Consider the following 18,000-nt stretch of genomic DNA (forward strand, 5'->3'; position numbering starts at 1 on the left):
CTACTTGGTCTGTCTTTTCTTTGATTTTACATCTTTTTGTAAAGTGATAATTTCTCCATGGTATTTTTGTAAATCAAAAGTTGTGAACGTGTACTTGGTGCAATTTATTAAAGTGAAACTGTTTTTGTTCAGATTTTACATCTTTTTGTAAAGTGAAAATTTCTCCATGGTATTTTTGTAAATCAAAAGTTGTGAACGTGTACTTGGCGCAATTTATTAAAGTGAAACTGTTTTTGTTCAGATTTTACATCTTTTTGTAAAGTGAAAATTTCTTTTTGGTATTTTTGTAAATCAAGAGTTGTGAACGTGTACTTGGCGCAATTTTCTACAGTGAATCTGTTTTTGATCAAATCTTTTAAATATCTGGAAAATACCGCGTCAATGGTGGTCCCATATTTGTTGTGGATTCTTGTGGATCATAATTCATTTTAAAATTCAATAGTTTCGAAAGAAAAGTTGTCAACCGCTCTAATTTTTTATCAGCCAGGTTGATGTTGAAATCGCCAGCCAAAATACGTGGATATTTGTACCAAGTATTTTCGACCCTTCTTCAGTGAACTCCAGTTGCTCGGATTATTTTTTGGATACACTAAGTGATCCAAAAAAGTGAAAAGAAACTGATAAATTTATTTATCGTAGTTTTATATTTTAACACAAGATGGCACTCGTTTCCCATTGAATGGACCACAACTGTCGACTGACACATTTTCATATTATTAATATTTCAAAAATAACAATGTAAATAAAAAAGTAATAACATTGAGGTTATTTTTGATAAAATTAATTTACAAAAAAGCAAACGAAAAAAGAGCAAAAACTGAGTAAAAATTAACTTGCAAGATTTGATTACTGACAGACAATGGTACAGGTGAATCTAAATAAAAATGCTTGTCATAATAAATAAAAATCTAAAAACGTGATAAAAAAAATAAAGTAAATTAAAAAAATCGAGACTGACTCCAGGCCTGACCTTCTGCACAAAAAGCATACGTAGTAACCGGTGTTCCACGGCAATTGTATTTAGATTTACATTTAGTAAGTCGACTTATAGATGGCGTGGAAAGTAACTTTTTGAATCGTTATATCTCAGAAACGGTGGCTCGTAAGAAAAAAAGTATTGGTACATTTTTTATAGATAATTGTATGATCTACAATTTTTGTCCGAGGTACTTTTATGATAAAACTTACCGTTTTGCTGAAAATCGCGAAAAACTAATTTTTTGACCTTTGACCTTGAATAATTTTTTTTCCATACACGGAAATGATGGGGAACTTTTAACCATTGTTTATAATTATTTTTTGAACAATTTCACTGATTTTCAGCTTGTTGGGACTTTATGTAACTTCGAATGTCTAAATTGACCGGACTAGTCAATTTATACCAAAAAATTAGAGTGAAGTTACATAAAGTTTCAATATGATATAAAGATTCAAAAAGTTATAAAAACGCGCTAAGTACACTAACTACCTCATAGATGGCGTGGAAACTAACTTTTTGAATCGTTATATCTCAGAATCGGTGGCTCGTAAGAAAAAAAGTATTGGCACATTTTTTAATAGATAATTTTATGATCTACAATTTTTGTCTGACAAACTTTTATCTATCTAAAATCGCAGTCGGAATAGTATATTACTAAACAAAGTATTAATAACTAAATTAAATAGTATATCATAATAATAATAATAATAATTATAATAATACAACGAATAGGTAACATAAATAATTGATTAAGTAATCGCCAATTGTATAATACATAAATATGAATTATCCTCAGAGGTATCATTAATCAAGTTAATAATGTAATTCAATCTTATAAATTTACAATTGAATGATAAAGAAATGTAATCTTATATAAAAAAAGATATATCGAAACGAAATAAATATATATCTATAATTATAACTAATAATATAACTGTACCTAATTAAATAAAAAATCAGAAATTAAAATACATACTTCATTCGTTAAAAACATAAACATTCATACTTACCTTTTGTCAATAAATTACTTAGCCAAGTTAAATAGGAAATAGAAAAATAAAAAAAATAAATGAAGTTTAACATAGTGTTTATTTTATGTAATAAGATATGTTTAAAGCGTTTTAGCAAAAAGAAATCATATATCGTTAACTTATAATGTAATGGTGTTCGTAAATAATATTATAAGTAAACATGGCGACTCATAGGTAGGATGTAGTATTTACTAATAAAAGAAGCACGAAGTTTTATTTGTAACATACAAAATGTAAAATCATTTATATAAGGTATAGAATATAATGTATATATAGCAACGTTGAAATAAAGTGAAAATAAATATATTATAGTACGTTGATTGAATTAGTATAATATGTGTGGGAGTACCAGTGGGAGGTTCCTTTGCACAAGATGCCGGCTAGATTATGGGTACCACAACGGCGCCTATTTCTGCCATGAAGCAGTAATGTGTAAGCATTACTGTGTTTCGGTCTGAAGGGCGCCGTAGCTAGTGAAATTACTGGGCAAATGAGACTAAACATCTTATGTCTCAAGGTGACGAGCGCAATTGTAGTGCCGCTCAGAATTTTTGAGTTTTTCAAGAATCCTGAGCGGCACTGCACTGTAATGGGCAGGGCGTATCAATTAGCATCAGCTGAACGTCCTGCTCGTCTCGTCCCTTATAATCATTAAAAAAAAATATGTATATTGTAACGAAACCTTCTCTAACCAATATGCTACGCCTGGGAAGAGCTTTTTTCAACCTTTCTAGATAGTTTATAAGATTTATGTATATTTTACTTGTTACTATTTATATTTATTTATATGTATTAGTATATCATTACCCATTTATTTCATTTGTATACTGGGTATTTTGCCTTTAATAAAAACTTACTATTATTGTAATACAACTCAGTGCTCTGTGAACGGCTGGATCTCTTGGCGTTGCGTAGATACGTCGCTTCATTGTGTGTCTTCTACCGCATTTATCACGGGGAGTGTTCCGAAGAGCTGTATAACCTGATTCCTGCCGCCGAATTCCACCTTCGCACGACACGCCACAAGTTAGGATTTCATCCCCACCATCTGGATGTGTGGCGGTCCTCTACAGTGCGGTTTTCAAGGAGCTTTCTCCCTCGTACTACAAAGCTATGGAATGAGCTTCCTTGTGCGGTGTTTCCGGGACAATACGACATGGGTGCCTTCAAAAAAAGCGCGTTCACCTTTCGTAAAGGCCGGCAACGCTCTTGTGACTCCTCTGGTGTTGGAAGAGAATGTGGGCGGCGGTGATCACTTAACACCAGGTGACCCGTACGCTCGTTTGTCCTACTATTCCATAAAAAAAAAAAAAAAAACTCTATTTCTTCAGGTATACTTGTAGCCGGTTTAGTATTTAAAAAAATCAATTTACCCACAGGCTACGATCGCGATAAAATATCTGTATTACATTTAAGCCTAAATAATCAAATAAAGTTTAGTATTCAATAAAATTTATAATTACTACCATCGTACCTACCCGATTATGAAGCCGTAGACACAGAAACTCCGTAATGAGCGTATGTAAGAGCTGACGGATTAACTCCAGTAGTAGAGAGGCATATGAAACAAAGAGTGCATTAGTCATATTCCCCTTTTTAACTTCGAAACTGCAAAATCAAGCTCTTATTAGAAAAAAGGCTTTGTTTATATAACTACAAAGCAATAATAAATATTTTCTACAAAATTGTTGAAGCAAAATAAAACTTAAAAAACACTTAGTATAAGTATAGGATTTACCCAGATGTCACTTATGTTGTAGTACTTCAGACCTATTATTCTCTATTGCTCTCAAATTTATTCATCTAATTTTGTTAACACTTCCAAAATCCAGGCGAAGTAAATACAAAAGCTTAATATAATAAAATAACAACATCAAACTGTGTAGCAATATCATTTTCCATGTGAGTAAAAAGCAATTAAAGTAGATTAAAGTGTTGTTTGTTAACTATCGTATATTACCCCGGTCCGTAATGTTAATAAAACATTCAGTTCCTCACACTGTTGTTTCATAACTTTTTATTATTTATTAGTTATGAATTTCTACGTTTATTTAGGGATGAATATGTCAAAGTGTTGAATCGGAGTTACTTTTTTTGCAGACATATTTTTGGCTTATTATTTCTGCGCAGAACTATTTCAATTTTTGCTTTTTTTACTCAGCGCATAAAGGCAGCTCATTATTATTATGTTGGGCGTTTTTTATTTCCTTAACACGTTTTTTTTCTAAAATTTTTAAAGGTGATCACCCCACCATCTGGATGTGTGCCACCTCCACAGTGCGGTTTTCAATGAGCTTGCTTCCACGTACTACAAAGCTGTTGAATGAGCTTCCTTGCGCGGTGTTTCCGGGACCTTCCTTAAAGGCCGGCAACGCTTCTGTGATTCCTCTGGAGTTGCAAGAGAATGTAGGCGGCGATGATCACTTAGCACCAGGTGACCCGTACGCTCGTTTGTCCTCCTATTCCATAAAAAAAAATTGAAATGAATTATGGCTTGTCTGAGCATATGAGATGGAGGAAAGCTAGTAAATAAATAGCTAAATAGTCCAAATATATTATCGCTACGTCAAATGTTCGCGAGAATTCGAAGGTATAGCGGTATCCGCGTAAAAGAACATCGACTTTAAGCTAGCTGTCTTTGTTAAAAATATCGCCCATTTTATCCGTTCCCGGGTGACCAGAATAAAGTGCATTTATGACATCAAAATTCCCGGATTGAAAAAGCTTCTTTCTACAACTCGCATATTTTGCGTGCGGAAAAATACTAGTTATTTTTGCCACCCCGCCTCCTCCAGGAACACAACAACAATCTCTCCTTCCTATAGACTTCCAGGAATGTTTTTAGGGTGCCAAGATGAAGTTGCATTAGGTCCGCAAACGTCACAATTTTTTTTCGTCATCAGAGTCATTGCATCGTTTCACAGCAGATTACATTATTAATGTCACCAACAACAGCCCTGTACAAAAAGTACAGCCAAAGAGATTTTTTTAAGCAAAGTTTAGACGAATGTGCTCTATTCGAAAAAAGTTTTCCCCCAAACTATATCGGTGTAAATTACAATGTGCGTAAGTTTTTAAAATGGCTGGTTAATTAATTCAAACTTCTAATTATGATCGATATCATATTATGTGAGAAAATAAGTCTATATTGTACACGAAACGGTTCAAAAACTATTAGTCGGGTCACCGGAATTTATTTAGCTTTGTATGATTATACCTAAAGTATTTTAAAAGTTGTTACAAACTAGTTTATAAGTTAAATTGACGCGGTCTACAGACTATTTACTCGATAAGCTAAGTCGGGGGACGGCTGTGCCAGAGCTATATTATTTTTAAAGAAAATATGAAAAATTACATAATTCTAAAAGCGTTTTGTAAAAAAGTCTATCTTGTCGGTTCAGGAAATTTTTGGTATGAAGCGGACGAAGTAGGAAATGATAATAAGACGTATTACAAAATACTAAGTACAGTACTTTTTTCCGTCTATAGTTTTATGACCGCATTAGAAATATTAGCAGCTTTAATTGGTGACTTGCCTAAGGATGAGAAAAGTGATGCCATATCGTTTGCTGTGAGTCATACCATTGTTATGATGAAACTCTACTCTGTTATTGGGAATAAAACATTGATTAAACAGCTTCTGTATGACTTGGTTAAAGTTTGCGAAACTCACGAAGATGAAGCTTTAATGATTGAAAAGTACAACAGGGTTAAAGTAAATATAACGGCTTATATCGTTATTGTTTATGGTTCTGTGGCTTGCTTTATATTCGAAGGCTTGAGGAAAGTCTACAACGGTAAAGTATACCTAATATTTATAATAGCTGTATATAGCTCTGTCACTATCATGAGATAAAAAGGCATTTATTTTCTCTAAATTAGTTTCTTTGCAATTACTTAAATACTTATAAAAAATATAAAATTAAAGCTATCCCGCTCAAAGTTACGCGTGGCGGGTGTAGGTACTTACATTTGGTTTGACACTGACTTTAAATACAATAATAGGTAGCACATGCAAATAATAGTTTTTTATTATTTGATTATATTAGATTTGAACAAGTGGTGTTTTAAATTAAATTTTTATTAAGATATTTTATACTTTCTAGTTCTTGAGGTCGGTTTTTTAAACGTAGTTTTGTTTTACTTTTAGTGTCTATAATAGATTGTTCTGGAAACTACAGTAGGATTTTTCTAGATTACATCAGGTGAACATATATACAAACATATAACATTTCCTTGCTTTTTAACCGAGTTCAAAAAAGGAGGAGGTTCTAAATTCGTCGGTATGTTTTTTTTTTATGTTTGTTACCTTAAAACTTTCGACAGGGTGAACCGATTTTGATAATTCTTTTTTTATTTGAAAGCTGTTGCTTCCCGTGTGGTCCCAATGTAATTTGGTCCAGATCTGACAATGCCATCCATGAGAAAACCATAAAAGTCTTAAATTTGCTATACGTACGTACAGCTAAGTGGATGATAAATTTACGAATAGCTCAATATCGCGACAACCGATTTCGATGATTCTTTTTTTATTGGAAAGGACATACTTCAAAGATAGTTTGGTGAGAGTTTGGTAAGGTTCTGATTACGGAATCCATGACAAAGTAACGGAACTCTTCAATTCTTAGGAGCAAATCAACGATACTCGGCCGAATCTTTTTTATAGTATCCGGGTGTTTAAGTCATCTAACATGACATAGTTATGGCCAAGTAATTGTCGTAGTTAAATATGATGATAAATGGGACTCCGTAACGACTTATAGTAAGGGTGCGATCTGTGGCAGAATTTCTTACTGTCTGTAATCAAATTGCGAAGCGCTTACGTTCATTGCTGCATTGAAATATTTAGTATATCTACACATATTTAGCCAAATTGTTAGTTAGTGATTGTTTTTTTAAGAAAATAAGGGACAAAACGAGCAGGACGTTCAGCTGATGGTAATTGATTCGCCCTGCCCATTACAATGCAGTGCCGCTCAGGATTCTTGAAAGCCCAAAAATTCTGAGCGGCACTACAATTGCGCTTGTCACCTTGAGACATAAGATGTTAAGTCTCATTTGGCCAATAATTTCACTAGCTACGGCGCCCTTCAGGCTGAAACAAACAGTAATGTTTACACGTAACTGTTTCACGGCAGAAATAGGCGTCGTTGTGGTACCCATAATCTAGCCGGCATCCTGTGCAAAGAGGCCTACCACTGGTGTACTTCAAATTCACTAAAAATTATAAAATAAAATAAAAATTAACAAAAAGACAACCAACTTCAAAAACACTATTTCTAAATAATATATATAATGTGCACTAAAAAGTATAAAAATAATGCGTAATTTTATACAATCGAATTATTTAATCTAATTCTAGTTACGCTGATTGTAATTTTTGGAGTCGGTGTCATCCAAGATAGGTTTGTAACTACATACATAGTTATAAGTGAGATGTGCTTGAGTTGTGAGGAGGCGAGAGGCGTGAGCGAGTCGCGGCGGAAGGACACCAATTCCAAAAATGATAACTAATAAATTCCAATAATCGTCACTAGAATTAGATTAATTAATTAGCAATCTAATTAATTAATCTATATAATATAGTATAAAAATAATTGCGTATTCTTATACAATTATAAGAATACGCAATTATTTTTATACTTTTAAGTGCATATTATATCTTTTGTTTTGAAATAGTGTTTTTGAAGTCGGTTGTTTTTTTGTTATATGTCATAATAGTCATTTTTATGTACCTAATGGGTAGGCCTACGAATGATGCCGGGCGCCTGAAACAATATAGATCCTAAGAAACGGGAACATAAAATAAAAAATCGACTCTGAAAAATACTGTTCGAAACACTATTTCACGTTCTTGTGAGACAGTAAAATATCGTAAAGAACGTTTGTTAGCTACGAATGATACGGAGGCGAATTAGTAATAATATAAAATCAACCTAAATGAAAAAGTAAAAAAAACTAGAATTACATCGTCCACGTAAACAACAATGTTCATAAAATGAAAACTACTGGGCCAATATGTAAAATTTTTATGAGACCAAAATGGCAACTATTTCGCATTAAACATAGAAGAATTACGTTAATCGGATTATAAATCTCGGCGTAATGGTTGAACATACATAAAAAAATACCAATCGAATTGAGAACCTCCTCCTTTTTGAAGTCGGTAATTATTAAATATTTTATGACTGCTGTTAGAAAGATTAGAGAGTACACTAATGTTGCGACCGCTAGGTTGGTATACTTCAGTTAGTTTCACAGCATCATGACGTACGGTATTTTACTGTGGGGTCATGCTGCTGACATTGATATAGTGTTTGCTCTGCAAAAGAGAGCTGTTCGTGCTATCAGCTTGGTTATAGAGAGTCTCTCAAAGAAAAATTTAAAGAAATAAATTTTATGACTGTTCATTGTCAGTACATTAATGAAAACTTAATATATGTTCACAAAAATCGTCAACTTTTTGCTCTTGATAGTGATTTTCATTATTATAACACTAGAAATAAGAGATTGCTTGTAACTAATTCTAGTAGACTTCATAAGATACATAATAGCTTTAGGGGTAAATGTATACACTTTTATAATAAAGTCCCAGCCACTGTTCAGGCATTATCTATAAATAAATTTAACTGTTTTATAAAAAAATGCCTCTGTCGTAAATCCTATTACTCCACAGCTGAATATCTAAGTGATCGGACAGCCTGAGACTAGATTATGATTATTTTATAGCAATAGCAATGAATGTAGAGTTGCAACGCTTCTTCTCTCTCAGAGCGCCATTTGTTTCCAAAGCAGTAGAAGTACCTAGTATATTAGAAATGACATCAAAAAGAATTCTAAAGGAATCATATTTGAGAAATAAATGCCTTTATGCCTTTTATTTGTTTGTAGCAGATTCTTATAATCATTTATATTTCAGGCTCGCATTTTGTAACAGTCGTCACATATTACCCGTTATACGATGACGAATCTATAATCGCTACTATTACAAGAACTACTACTACGGTTATTCTATGCATCATGATGATAAGTATGATAACCACAGTAGACGGACTTACGATGGTCAATCTTATAATATTCAAATATAAACTTATAACGTTGAGACATTATTTCGAGAATTTACGAGATGAGGTCGAGCGTATTTGTGTCCGGGGTGATATTGTGCAAGCGGCCGAGAACTTATCAAATGGATTGATCGAAGGAATTATAATGCATAAAGAACTATTAAGGTAGAAATTTGATGTACTTATTTCGTTGTATCAATTTACTATAAAAGTACAGAAATCCTACCAACAACTTTTAATTAGCGATTCAATTTCGATGCAGTTCAGTTTAGGAACCTAAACAGTGGTGGTCCGCCGTGTGAGCAGCGGATGACGCTGTACAGTCGTTGCATAAGTCTGTCTCTCTTACTCGAACCATATGCGTTGCGTTTCGAAACCTAAAATGATATGATTTTAGCGGTTTTTTTGTACTTATTAAATAATTCAAATTCAAATTCAAAAAGACTTTATTTGTGTAGGTCACGGAAATGACACTTATGAATGTCGAAAAAAAATAAAAATATTGTTTCTTATTGAATTTACCGCTACTTCGTAAAGGGTTGAGCTAATAAGAAGAAGAAAGAAACTCATTGCCACTCTTTTAAGTCAAGATTTACATTTCGTCTGGTTCTTTTTTTTGAATTATTGAAAAGAGGTACTAACCTTTACTCTGATTATCCTCACACTGAGTCTTAGTGTGGCTGCAGTGACAGCCTTTCTCATATGATTGATGGAATGGGCTGGGTGTGTTGTGCAATAGGATCTCGGTAAGTGGGTAATTCGTTTTCCGCCGATACGGTCAACACGTAAATAAGCATGTACAGGTGTCATCCTGCAGCACCACGAGCTGACACCAAACTGCATCGTCAAGAGTGGATTCCGCGACGGAAAATGCGCCTCACGATGCTCCATCCTCCGCTGTAGACGCTATCTGTCACGCCAGGCTATGCAGCAAATGCAGTTACCGCTTCGTAGCACCTCGAGACACTGACACCATTGGATCCCTTGGGCACACACAGCTCCATCTTCCAATGTGAGTGCGTAGCCATCAAGGAAGCCGCCAGCGCAATATTAAGAAGAAAAGTACATGGCCACAGAATCAGAATTCTTTCTGACAGTATGGCGGTACTAACAGCGCTGCAGGGTACCACCTACAACCCAGCACTAATACACGAGTGTCACCAAACCCTCGTTCTGCACTACGCATTGCAGCGCACTCGTTCCAGTCAAATAAAGTAAACTTGAATCCTTTATCTTCACTTCGGTAAATAAAGCACATAAGTGCACTGACATTTTCTGCATCGTCTCCATCAAGAAATGACTTGGTATCCCTCCCATCTGATTTCCATACTATGGGTATGCTTGCAGTCCTTGTGACCCTGCTTCCAATGGCGTATTTTTATCTACCAACGGTCCCTTCTGCTGGATGTTGGTTGCTCGCAGTTGATCAGGTCGTATCCCACTTCTGATGACGAGGAAAGAACCTTTGTATTGTTTTTAAAAGGTGTGACGTCATTAATGTTGACATCACAATTCCTATCTTGCTGAAGATCACTCATTGGTTCTTCTAAAGAAAACTACACGAATAGGTATTTTATAACTATCGTTTATTCAACGGGCAGTGTTACACGGCGTCCCAGAGAGGTTCGTACCGTACGACAGCCCGAGCACGACTGACTCAAGTGTCGACCGTGCGGCTGTATTTATGAGGCTCGGTGCACGTGCACGTGTTTTCAATTCGTGTTGTAGTATTTGCGCCGATATATATATATATATAATATATATATATATATATATATATATGTCTAGTTCTTTAAATTTCAATTTAAGGGTTTGCTTATAAACTGATTAAAACGAGTTATGAATGCACCTCGATTCATGTTTGATTTGACAGAAGCACAGAGTACATTTTTTTTAATTCATTTTTGCGAACAGGCTATAGCCAGCGGCCTTACTGCCTCGTCTTTAGTATTTTCATTTTTGGTATGTATTTTCAGTATTTTGTTTAATTAAAAAGTCCGATAAAGTATTCTCATCTCATCTTTCATTAATTCCAATTTCCTTTCTGTATGTTTTCACTATTTTTCAAAAGTTATTAACAAAACACTTTCCGCTAAGAAATAGCAACGTTTTTTGAATCTCTCACTTTCACACATAAGCTATCTAGTTAAGGTTGAAATATTACCTCATGGTACCAATGAATGAGGGAACTAAAACATTTTGCGATTCAAATTCCGACTTGATTTGACGTCAACCTATTGGATAGCTCTAATGACGTCGTGGTATGAAATAGCAAAGCAGTTCATTTGAATTGAATCGGAATAAGAGTTCATGGTAGGCGCGGCCCGTCGTAGGACTATGAATTTCACTGAATCAAGTTGAAATCGCCATATTTCTGAATGATTTTATAGTATTGTAGTCTTATATTATTGATGGTCTCCGCTGCGCTCAAACTATATACCGCACTACCTAATAAAAATAGCGTTTTTTATTACGGTAACTTTATATTGTAGTGTGTATTTGTAAAGATGCTTGTGTGCGTGGAATCTTGACACTCAATGCCATCTTTCAAATTTTGTAACTTATATACGTTTCGTGTAATTTTACATTGAAATTAATAAAATACAACATACTTACTGATGATATGTGATCCCAGTATCTTTATTATTTCATGTAGTATTCTTTTTACAAAGTTTTACTACGCAACCCGACATTTTCGTTTCAAATCAATTTAGAAAAGTTTAACAGACATGTGGCACGTCAACGTCACACATTGTTCCAGACTGACTCGAGTACGCCAGCCTGGACGTAGTATTAGTTGCCACACTTTTCGATTACGCCTGCGGTATCTAGTTGGAGCGCACCGGAGACCAATCCTTAATCTAAGTATGTAGTAATAAAATGATAAGGATTAAATTTACACAAATATAAACAGCTTTTACATTTACACCGCTTTATAATTGCTAATTTAAATGGATATACTATGTTATTCTTAAGAGATAGATATATACCATCGCCGTCTTTTCTGTAGACCTATATAAGATACACAATTGCACCATAAATTATTTTGCTACGTCTCAAAGGGTTAACACAGCGTTTTCGTTGAACGCTCCCAGACAGCTTATTTTTTTCCTACACCTCCAACATATATCGTTAATGTATACAAAATATAAAAATATGTACAGAAACCTTACAAATGAAATACTAAAACCTTCCTCGAAAACCACGCTATCCATTGGTGATAATAGTGTGAAAAATTGGAGAAGTAGTTTTTGAGTTTAACGCGAACAAACACACGGCCGAGGACTTTGTTTTATAAGATGTAGTGATAGATACTGAACCCTTGTTTTACTTAAGGTATATTAGCTTGAATGGGTAAGTCTTTATCGGATTCTACTTATTCAAAGTCTTAGCAAATCTCTTTAAACTTTAACCATCAATCCTTTCTCAGATTTATAACTTCAATAATTATCTTGGCACCTATAAAATTTCTAATTCCCTGTTTCCGATGGCGCTAAACGATGACAACAGAATATTCAAACAGGTAGACAAAGCCTTCAGGAGAGTGATGGCTTTGCAGCTTTGTCAAAGTTCCGGTTCTGCCGTATCACTGTTACTGCAAATCGCTGTGAGTATTTTTTTTTTAAATTCACTCAGTCACAACTAGTCTGGCTTCCTCCACAGTGCAGCTTTCAAGAAACTTTCCTCAGCGTACAACCAAACTGTGAAATGAGCTTTCTTGTGCGGTGTTTCCAAGACGATTTCTTTAAGGTCCACAACGTTCCTGTGATTCCTCTGGTGTTCAGAAGAATCTTAGCTGCGGTGATCACTTAACATGAAGTGAACTTAGTACTGTCGTCGTCTTCCATCAAAAAAAATATTATTTTTAAATTATTTTACTGTTTAAAATTGTTATCACAAATAATTAATTGGTAATAATTAAAGAAATAATGCAGAACAGAGTGCAGTGCAGGACCGATCGTCATAGCGATCTTTGGGGGAGGCTTTTGTCCAACAGTGGACATCTTTCGGTGGAAATGATGATGATGATTAATTAAAGAAAGAAAGATGCGCTTCTTAAATAAGAATATTATCGGATACCTACTCATAAGATATTCAATATGTTCTTCACTCGGCGAGGAATACATTTCTACAATTTTATAAAACTAATTAATTAATATGTGAATTTGATAAGTTATGTTTGTATTTAGCCACAGCATGAGGAATAGCCTTAAATATTTAAGTTTTTATATAAGAGGAGGCAAACGGGCAAGATGCCCACGGGATGGGGATTGGTGAGACAACCGCCCAAGGACATCCACAACACCTTGGGGTCAAGAGATGCGTTGCCGGCTTTATTAGTGACCCGTCGAAAGAAAATCCCTCGAACTACGTGAAGATATTGATATTTAATACATCTATAAAAAAGTATGCAATACCATGTGCCTATTTTCTTATATATAACACAACATTTTATGAATAAAATTTATTTTACGCGGTAGCACAACACGTTCAACGGAATGTAGTTTCTTGAAATACTGCTGTCGATGTTTTAATGTAGTTATTTGTAACTTTATTAGCTTACAGAAGGCCTGACTTTAGTGGCAAAGTTGAAGATAATTTTTTTTGTAGCAGCATTATTCTTCTTATTAGGACTGTTTCTGTGCAACGCGGGTGAAATCACATATCAGGTATATTCTCATTACAAAATTAACGAAAATTTTGATTCATAAATCAAGAAACAAAAATACTACAGAATATATATTGAGCAATTCATTGTTGTGTCTGTTTATAGACCACCCTGTGGTAACACTGAACTTTTTGAGAAAGTTATGAATGAAGTTTTATTCAAAACCACAAAATCAAATAAAAAACTGCTTGTTTGTGGAGACTTTAATATAAATATTTTAGAAAATAGTGCTTTAAGTATTAAATTATTAAATCTATTTAAATCATACAACTTATCCAATATGTTCATGGAACCCACAAGAATAACTTCTACTAGTGCCACATGTACTGATAATATTTTTACAAATGTGAGGGCTACTAGTAAAAACATAATTAGTAAATTAGATTCGGACCACTGTGGTCAGTTAATTCAGTTTGAATCTTTAAAACCCAATATAACTAAACACAAAATAACTTTTGTGCCAGTTACATCAGACCGCATAGAAAGAGTGAGGGCCACCCTTGTTAGAGACCTCCCATTTTTACATAATACATTAAAACCAAAGGAAATCTATAATTTATTCTTTAATAAGTTCTATAATTTAATACGACGACCCATATAGCCGAATGGTTAGTGACCCTGACTACTAAGCTAAAGTTTTTGAAAGAAAAATTTTTGAAAAGTTAATTTTAAATCAATTGCTTCATCATTTTTTCCGTAATAATTTATTGCTCTCCAAACAGTTTGGTTTCACCCAGGGTCGTTCAACTACCGATGCAGGTATTGACTTGATACATAATTTATTTGAAGCCTGGGAGGAGTCTCGTGATGCACTTGGCGTCTTTTGTGACTTATCCAAGGCGTTCGATTGTGTTGAACACGAAACATTAGTTAGAAAACTTCACCAATACGGTATTAAAAATAAAGCATTGGACTTAATGACATCCTATTTAAATTGTAGAATACAAAAGGTGGATATCAATGGAAAGAGGTCCTCTGGATCAACAGTTAAAATGGGGGTTTCACAGGGCTCGATTTTAGGACCTTTTCTATTCATTATTTATATAAATGATCTCCCTTATATTGCAAAAGATAAATATCAAATTGTGTTGTTTGCTGATGATACATCACTCATGTTTAAAATACACCGTAGCATACCAAATTTTGATGTTGTTAACAATGCTTTAACTAAAGTTGTGCATTGGTTTGAAGCTAATAACATGTTACTTAATGGTAATAAAACGAAATGCATTAAATTTACTTTACCTAATGTTAAGCAAGTGTCAATCGATATACAGCTTAAAAACGAGAAATTAGATATAGTTGATACCGCTGTTTTTCTTGGAATAACGCTAGATGCCAAACTCTAATGGGGCCCTCATATAGCAAATTTATCAAGTAGACTAAGTTCTGATGCATACGCAGTTAAAAAGATTCGTTCCTTAACAGAAATTGAAACTGCAAGATTGGTTTATTTTAGTTACTTTCACAGCATTATGTCATATGGTATATTATTATGGGGTAATGCTGCTGATATTGATTCTATTTTCGTGCTGCAGAAAAGAGCTGTTCGGGCAATTTATGGTAAGAGAGTCGCTTAGATCTAAATTTAAAGATTTTAAAATTCTGACTGTTTCTAAATATGAAAATTTAGTGTATGTTCATAAAAATGGCAATACATTTATAAGGTATATGAAAAACATAATATTAATACTAGAAACAAAAATAAACTGTTAATGCCCACTTCTAGGCTTAGTAAACTCGAAAAGTCATTCATCGGTAAATACGTTAGATTTTATAATAAGCTTCCTGAGAACATAATGGAAATGTCCCTCAACAAGTTCAAAGCCTATATTAAACATAAGCGTCATGCTCGTGAACGGTCGCTACTTGCGGTGGCAGGATGATCCTGTGGCCGGAAACCCTACCTCATGGTTTTAAAATTAAAAATTATATTTTTTATATTTGCTAATAAAATGGTCGCTAAATACCTTTATTTATTTACGGTGTGTGTGGATTGATGCATCTACTGTACCATGGCCTAGTATTATTGTTGATACAGTAGTAGTCGGCCGTGATTGTACTCAATAGCTCTTGTTTTTACGTATTAATTTACATTTTTTTTTGAGTATTTGTAGTTTAAGTATTATTGCTGCATCACTTTACATATATTGTAACTGAAATGATTTGTGAGTGATTGCCACAAAGAGTTTCTTGCCACTTCTTATTAAAGCTGAACCCGCAAAGGAGGTGGATATAAAAAGAATAGTCATTTCGTTGACCTGCCTGAATAAGGTGATTTTGATTTGATTACCCTAAAGGATTGAGCTTTTGATTACTGTTAGTAAAAATGTAATATTAATTACAAGTTTAAGCAGGATTGTCAAATTGTAAGTAGAGGTATTTATTTGGTGATTATTGCATGATACGTAAATTAGGATTATTTTATTGTTGTTTCCTGAGTTCTCGTAACAGGTTTCATCATGCTCGCTTAAATGTCACTGCTTGTGGCGGCGACATGGGACGGGTCGTCCCCTTCCCTAAAATATGGTTGAGGGAGGCGATGGCTATCTCATGCGTCATGCTCGTGAACGGGCGCTGCTTGTGGTGGCAGGATGATCCTGTTGCCGGAGACTCGGTTTAAGATTCTTAAAAGTTATTGTGTATATATATATGTATGGATATATACATGTTTATTTATTTATAATCGCTTATAAAATGCTCACAGAATACCTTTATTGATTTATGGTGTACGTGGATGATGCAGCTACTATACTCAATAACTTTTGTATTAATTTACATTTACTTTTTTGACTTAGTCGTGTAAGACATTGACTATTTGACGTTTGAGTGTGTTTGTTGCATCATTTTACATTTTATATTGTAATTGAAATGATCTGTAAATCTTAATATAAAAGAATGGCAATGAGTTTCTTTCACCTTCTTCTCATTAGCTCAACCCTTTACGAAGTAGCGGTATATTCAATAAGAAGAATATATTTTTTTGACATTCATAAGTGTCATTTCCGTGACCTACGTGAATAAACTGATTTTGATTTGATTTGATATATATGACATATATCACTTAGGAGCCACCTACACGAGCGAGCGATATTATTGTCATGGCATGTATTTCTATGCACTCTCTTGAAAGGTATAATAGCCTCTTTTTGATGTCCACACTAACACTACCATCGCTTCGGAAACAAATGAAGCTATGATTGAGAAGAAACGCCGCAAGAAACTCTTAGGATATGCCTCCACAAGGCGATGTTAACGCAGTGATATTATATGACGAGTGACTGAATGCGAGCCATTATCGCGCCCTAGTTTTTTACAATTGTAAAATGAAGTCGTCGTATTCTCGTGTTCTTTCCGCAGAAAATCATATCGATACTGTGTGATAATCGTCATCTTGTGGATACTACCCGATGATAAAATGCAGTACTCGTCACGATGCACTCGTTCGTGGAGGTAGCGCCTTATCATTTCGACAGACACTTCGCATCACGAAAATGCTACGAGAATTAAGATATATTATATAAATTCATTTTGGTAGCACCATGGTACTACACAGATACACAGACTTTTTAAGTTGTGTACAGTGGAATCATAAAAATTTATTCAAATCAAATTAAAATCAGTTTATTCATGTAGGTCAAAGATATGACACGTAACATGTAAAAGCTTTTTTTTTAATTTGCCACCACTTTGGATAAGGTTGAGCTTTATTGAGAAGAAGTGGCAAGAATCTCACTGCCGCTCTTTTAAATCAACACTCACAGCTACGTTACAGTGTATATTGATTATATACATATTATTATAAACACTTATACTTTTGTGTGCCGAAATTTTAATAATATCTTAAAATTTAAAATTTATTAATAGCTTAAAAATCTTACTAAAAAAAATTGAAGATGTAAAAGAAAATGTGTTTGATTGACTCATTTTTGCAGGCGTCCCTTTTATCGGAGTCTATATTCTATTGCGGCTGGAATCTCCTTCCACCGCACTTGCCTCGTGGTCGCCATCTTCGTAAAATCGTCATGTTCGCATGTATAAGAGCGCAGCAACCTCTGATTATGAAAGCATTTAAAATGATTGATCTCACACACGTGACTTTCCTAATGGTAAATCATAGACTTGAATATATTAGCGTGTAGACGATCTGACAGCCCGATGAAGCGTGACACCAATTTTGATTTGCCAATGTGTGCTATAGCTAGTGGTTAGCTAGTTTAATATTTAAAATACTAAGAAGCTAATTCCAAGCGTGGC

The 18,000-nt window shown here is 34.2% G+C and overlaps 1 protein-coding gene across 1 annotated transcript; it reads left to right on the forward strand.

Moving 5' to 3' along the window:
• Window positions 1-5,353: 5,353 nt before the first annotated feature.
• On the forward strand, window positions 5,354-17,824 carry LOC126967393 (uncharacterized). The gene is made up of 3 exons (XM_050811838.1): window positions 5,354-5,807; window positions 8,930-9,239; window positions 17,679-17,824. The coding sequence occupies exons 1-3, from the start codon at window positions 5,354-5,356 to the stop codon at window positions 17,782-17,784; spliced, it is 870 nt and encodes a 289-aa protein (XP_050667795.1). The 3' UTR covers window positions 17,785-17,824.
• The last annotated feature ends 176 nt before the right edge of the window (window positions 17,825-18,000 follow it).

Source organism: Leptidea sinapis, chromosome 13 (genome assembly GCF_905404315.1).
Source record: "Leptidea sinapis chromosome 13, ilLepSina1.1, whole genome shotgun sequence".
Taxonomy (NCBI): domain Eukaryota; kingdom Metazoa; phylum Arthropoda; class Insecta; order Lepidoptera; family Pieridae; genus Leptidea; species Leptidea sinapis.

Bases quoted from the DNA above. Each gene is read 5' to 3' on its own strand.
- LOC126967393 (XM_050811838.1), top strand. From the start codon at position 5,354: ATGAAAAATTACATAATTCTAAAAGCGTTTTGTAAAAAAGTCTATCTT. The intron at 5,808-8,929 runs GTAAAGTATACC...TTTATATTTCAG, and splicing joins CTTGAGGAAAGTCTACAACG to GCTCGCATTTTGTAACAGTC. The intron at 9,240-17,678 runs GTAGAAATTTGA...TCATTTTTGCAG, and splicing joins ATGCATAAAGAACTATTAAG to GCGTCCCTTTTATCGGAGTC.